Source organism: Trachypithecus francoisi, unplaced genomic scaffold (assembly GCF_009764315.1).
Source record: "Trachypithecus francoisi isolate TF-2019V2 unplaced genomic scaffold, Tfra_2.0 Lachesis_group16, whole genome shotgun sequence".
NCBI lineage: Eukaryota > Metazoa > Chordata > Mammalia > Primates > Cercopithecidae > Trachypithecus > Trachypithecus francoisi.
Window position 1 is genome coordinate 20,697,213 of NW_022681461.1, and position 5,575 is coordinate 20,702,787.

Below are 5,575 nucleotides of genomic sequence, written 5' to 3' on the forward strand. Positions count from 1 at the left end.
TCCCCTTCCCCCTCCAAAGCGACTTTATTTGTGACACCGTTTCCTTGCCCATTTAGCTGACCAAGAAAATAACGGTATCAAACGCTTCCTCTTTTCCTTCTCAAATAAAACGAGATTTCCTTAGTGGACAGCAGTTTTGTCTTGAATGTCCACGAGAGGCGACCGCCGAGGATGCGACCAGCAGAGAGAAACGTGGTGGCTGAGATCCGTTTCAGCGTCACTCTCTGTTGGATTCTTCCTGGGAGGTTTAGCTCTGCCAGCTTCTGCCCCCAGGAATAAGGGTCGGAATCCACTTCCAATTTACCAGCGAATGAGGCTTTCCTAACTTCCTTCGTCCCCCCCCCATAACTTATCGATTTATATTAATTACAATAGAAACTCTTACCTGAAAATTGGCTTTCATTAATCTGACTGTACAACATAGTATAAACACAGACACCTGGAGGGTTATATTTATTTAGACCACCGGAGAATCCACTTTTTGGGGTTGTTCGTCTATTTAAATACCTTCCTTTCCAGCAAAGGCTCAGACTCGCCAGCTCTGCCCAACCTGGCCAGGGCGCCCTCTCCCCGTCGGGTGGTTTGTGCGGTTCCGGGCCGGGCGTCTCTCACTGCGCTGGTCTCCCCTAGCCGGCCGGGTCCCCTAGGAGTGCACTAGCACCGAGTGCAAGGAGCCGCCCTTGCTCTCCGCCGCAGTAGGGGCTGTGGGCTCCAGCAGAGAGGCAACCGGCGAGGCCGCGGCCGCGGAGCACACGGTGGATGGCGCCGGAGGCTGCTGCGAAGCCGCGGGGACAGTGAGCCCCGGCTGCAGCGCAGACACGGGCGGCAGCGCAGGCGTGGGCTTGATGGGCACCGGCACGGCAGGCAGGCTCTGGCTTGCAGAGTGGCACAGGGCCTTGACCGGGACCCCGAAGGCCCCATACTCCGGGCCTACTGGGACTCCGGCTGCGGCTGCGGCGGCCGCGGCGGCGGCCACTGAATCCATGACTCCAACGTGCGGCCACACTGAGCTGACGACGTTGCCGAGCTGGCTGGGCACGGGGTAGCCCAGGTGGTGCATGACGGACGCCAAGGGCAGCCCTCCAGCCTGCAGCACGCCCTTGTAGTCCCGGCCAATAATGTTCTCAATGGCAAAGGGGTGCTTGAAGCCTGATGTGGACGCCGCGGCCGCGGCGGCAGCGGCGGCGGCCGAGCCCAGCCCGTAAGGTGGGAACTGAGACAGGCGTCCCACGCTGCCCACCGCGGCTGCCGCGGCCGCCGCCGCCGCCGCCGCCACGGCCGCTGCCTCCTGCATCTTGCCGGGATGAGACGGTTGCTGAGGCTGCGACTGCTGGGGCGGTTGCTGCGGGGGCTGCGATGGGAGATGCGGAGGCGGCTGCGGAGCAGTAGGCGGTTGCTGGTGGAAATAGTGCACCATGTGCGGCGGCGGCGGGGGCGGCGGCGGCGGCGGCTGGGGTGGGTGGTGGTGATGGTGCTGGTGCGCGGCAGCGTGGTGATGATGGTGGTGATGGGGGTGGTGGTGGTGATGGGGGTGAAGGTGCCCTCCCGGCCCGGCGCCTGGCGCGCCCTTGGTGCTTCCCGCGTGCAGGTGAGTATGGTCGGCGCGCAGCACCTTGAAGCGCTTGCGACGCCGCAGGAAGCTGCCGTTCTCGAACATGTCCCCGCAGTCGGGGTGCAGCGCCCAGAAGCTACCCTTGCCAGGCTGGTCGGGGCGCCGCGGAATCTTGATGAAGCAGTCGTTGAAGGAGAGGTTGTGGCGCAGGCTGTTCTGCCAGCGCTGCGTGTGCTCGCGGTAGTAGGGGAAGCGCTCCATGATAAACTTGTAGATGTCGCTTAGAGGCAGCATCTTTTCGGCCGAGTGCTGGATGGCCATGGCGGTCAGCGAGATGTAAGAGTAGGGCGGCTTTTGGTCGCTGTACGAGTTCTTCCCCGGCCGCGGCATCGCCCCCGGCTCCTCCACCGCCCTCCGGCCCGCACTGGGCCACAGAGTCTCTCCGCACTCCGCTCCTGGAGCCTGGCTGACCCCACTAATTCCCACTCCGCCCCTCCAGTCCTGCCACTTTGCCCTCTCGCCCTCCAGGCCCGCTCTGCTTCTCTCCCCGGCCTTCTCCGAATTGCCTGGGGTCTCCGACCTTGGCCTTTCGGGCCTACTCAGCTCTCAGAAGCTGGCAACTTCTGGCCCCGACGGTTGTCGACTGGCGAGCACAGTCGCGGGCGGGCGCGCCAGGTTTACTGCCGCCTTCTCTGCGTCTTCCCCCGGGTGGCCAAAGACTGAGTGCTGGAGCTGGCTGCAGAGGAGAGTGGCGAGGGGCCGTGTTTCCTCCCGGCCTCTTTGCTTTTTCTAGGTCCGAGGGAAACGCAGACCAAGCTAGCTGGGAGGAAGGTCTGGGCAGTAGAGACTCTGGCCCTTTAAATCTGAGTTTGCGCCTGCTGTCCTGGAGGCCAGTGACAGCAGGACTTCCAGTGCCCTGGACGCAGTCCCCTGGCCAGCCACTTAGCCAGACCGCGCTGGAGTTCTCCTTTTCCTGGAGGGAAAAATCAGGGTAAGGAGAGAGAATATTGGCTTCTAGCAGCCTGCGCGTCTCTTCCCCGAAGCTCGCAGCGGCGCCGGGGTTAGAAGAGACGCCGATCCCTAGGCTGTCGCTGAGGGGGAAAAAGTTTGGTGGTTCCTGAAGCGGCGGCGCCCGCAGGCTTTGCTGAGGAGCGGGGCCCGCAGGATGCTGGGCGCGGGCGGCGGGCTGGAGAGGGTGTCTGCGAATGACGACGGGTGAGTGCTGGCCGGGGAAACCCAGCCGTCCGCCGCAGTTGCCGCCTTTCTCCCGGGCTTGTCTTGAGGAGGAGAGGCGGCGGCAGTGGCAGCGACGCGCTCTCCTGGCTGCGTTTTGTAATGGTCCCCGAGACGCCGAGACCCCCGCAGCTAGAGCTTCGAGACTATCACATGACCGAGGCTGAGGGACTCAGCCGCCGCCGCCGCGTCTACAGCTGAAGAAGGGGCAAAAAGGCGCCGTGCCTCGCCCCCGCCCCCTTTTCCACCTCGTTTCGGGCGCTCTCCACCCATCGGGTTCACCACTCGCTCGGTAGCCCCCAGCCACGGCCGGGTGCGGCGGGTGGCGCAGGCTGTTCGCTGAGAGGGGACCCAGCTCCATGTGCGGTTCCCTCTGCTGCGCCCCACCCGGGCCACCACGCACGGTAGAGGGGGACAGGACATTGCTTTCTTGCTTCTCTTCTCTCTGGCATCTCCCTCTTCCGATCCCTTCCTTTTACCCTTCCCTGTTTTCATCTACTCGCTCTGAGCTTCTCTATCCTTAAAAACCCTTTTTCCTGAGCTAGCCACTCCGGGTCAAGTTCAGAGTATCGTGTCCTCAAGGCCTCTTCTTGAGCCCCCAATGACCAGAGGGCTGGAGGGAAAAACTCATGGGGAGGAAAGCATGGGGTGTTTTCGCCAAATGCCAAATTCATCTCAATTTTATTGCGCGCCAACTGCATGTGAGGCTCCAGGTGCAGAGAGAGAGACAGGAGACAGTATCCGAGCTCCACCATCGCGGTATAGAGGGTGAGGACAGTAACTAGGAAATCACTAATAGAATATACACTAAGGGCTTGGCAGATGGAGGCTCCACACTTTCCTGAAGCGAGTGAGTTGGACAAGTTGAGGTTTTTCTGGGACGGCAATGTCTGAGCTGGGGCCAGAAGTAAGATTTGGGGGTTCAGGTGTCCCATCACCCGTGTGTGCTAGAAGGAAGTCTTTGCTATTCTTAGCACGGGGGTGTGGGGCCGGGGCTAGGCAGGAGGTGGAATGGAGATAATTAAATAGGAAGCAAAAATTATCAGTCCACAAAATCCTGGTGTGACCTGCGAGGGAGAGGTGGATGAACCCAGGCTGTAAGGTCTTTCTGCTTGGAGGTTCCTGCTCTGCACTCATCCAAACACCCAGCAGGAAACCCCAGTTTACGGCAGGGAGAACCTGAAGTTGTGTACTCGTTTTGGCTACCTTTGACCTTTGGCTGGGAGGAAAAGCAGAGTTTAGAAACAAGTATACTCTCCGTTTCCGGGCCTGTTTCATGATTTGTAAAACAGGGTGGCTGAAGTTGGAAATTTCATGGATCCTTTCCCGTTAGGCGATTTGAGGAGAAAAGAACATTTGCACTATGGCTTACTCGATTTTCCCACGCCTAAACTCGAAGAAAGCCATCGGCCCCGCTGCTTGCGGGGCTGCCCCCTAACTAGCAACCTTGGTGACACCAGATCGGGTGTTTTCAGCTTCTGGCTTTTGGTGAGCTGCACGGTGGGACCACGTCTGTCCGCGGGGTGGCTTAGCCAGGTAGCAGGAGTGCCGTGAGCGGGTCAGGCTCACAATTTCCATCTTTAGCCAGGAGCTAAATCTCTGGCTAGCTCTATGTGGCCAGTTTGTCCTAGGCCAGGAGACGTCTGAGAATAGATGTTACAACTGAAGCTTGCAAGAAGGCCTGGGGGAAAGAGCAACTTCTTGGTCCTAAGCCCTTTTCAGAGGAGGATGTTTTCTCTTTCACTGTATGCCGGAAGCGTTCCTCCTGCCATAGGAGTTTCTGCCGGATTTTTGTCCGCTGAGACACTTTAGAGAGCCGAGCAGCGGACAGCCTCTTGGCCTCGGGAAGCCACAGAATTCCACCGACGCTCACAGTTTGACAAGAGCCTGCTGGAGTCAGGTGGCTCCTTTTCCTTGGAACAAGACGGGGCGACAACAGCCCTGTCCCAGCCCAGGAAGCTGGGGTCTCCTGCACCGCCGTCAGGCCTCTGCTGAGGAGCTCTGCGTGTCGCGCGCGTACGGGCTCTCCAGACTTCGACCCCACACGCAGCTCCAGCAAAGGGATCTTTTGTTGGTACCTCGGATAGCATCTCTTCCGCGGGTTGCTGGAACAGCAGAGTCTTCTTTTGGGGAGCAGCTCTGGGACCGTGCCCGTTGGTCACTTGCGGCGCCTGGGAACAAATCGAGGGGAGGGGCCCTTCAAAGACTCCCGGGACAAATCTTGGGCGCATAACACGAACCCTGAACACAAAAAATGACCCAGGCGCTCACTGGGTGAGCTTGCTACAGGCTGCAGACCCGCCGCCACAACTTCGGGTTCAGCGGCAGGGGACGGCAAGGGACGCCAGGGGCTTGGCCAGTGTCTTCGGCCTCTGCAAGCCGAGTTCAGCTGGCCGGGTTCCACGCAATCTGGGCCAAAACAGCCGCGGAGGCTGAGCGAAGCGCCCAGAGCCTCACGCTTCCACATTCAGGTTGTGCTTGGTAAGGGTAGAAAGTGCTCCCCACCACCTAGGCCACAGTCGTACGCGGCGGCCCAGGCCACCATGCGGCCTAGAGCGCAGACAGGGAGCTCGGGTCCGGTGTCTGTTTTGGAGAGTGGCGGGCCGCGGCCGCCGCGGAGGATCCTGGGGGATTCCAAGAGCGGCGCGGGGCCGGGCTGCAGAGCTGGGGCCGCGGTGGGGGGGCGCGCTCTCCCCCTGCTTCCCGGGAGGTTAATTCCGACAAGTTTTGCAGGCGCGCAGTGGCACCGGCGGGGGCAGGAACGCGCGCGCTCCAGCTGCCTGCAGACCC

The 5,575-nt window shown here is 60.8% G+C and overlaps 1 protein-coding gene across 1 annotated transcript; it reads right to left on the bottom strand.

Moving 5' to 3' along the window:
* Positions 1–643: 643 nt before the first annotated feature.
* Positions 644–1,942, bottom strand: FOXB2 (forkhead box B2). Its single transcript, XM_033238736.1, has one exon. It carries the CDS (start codon positions 1,940–1,942, stop codon positions 644–646), a length of 1,299 nt encoding a protein of 432 aa, XP_033094627.1.
* Between the last annotated feature and the right edge of the window lie 3,633 nt (positions 1,943–5,575).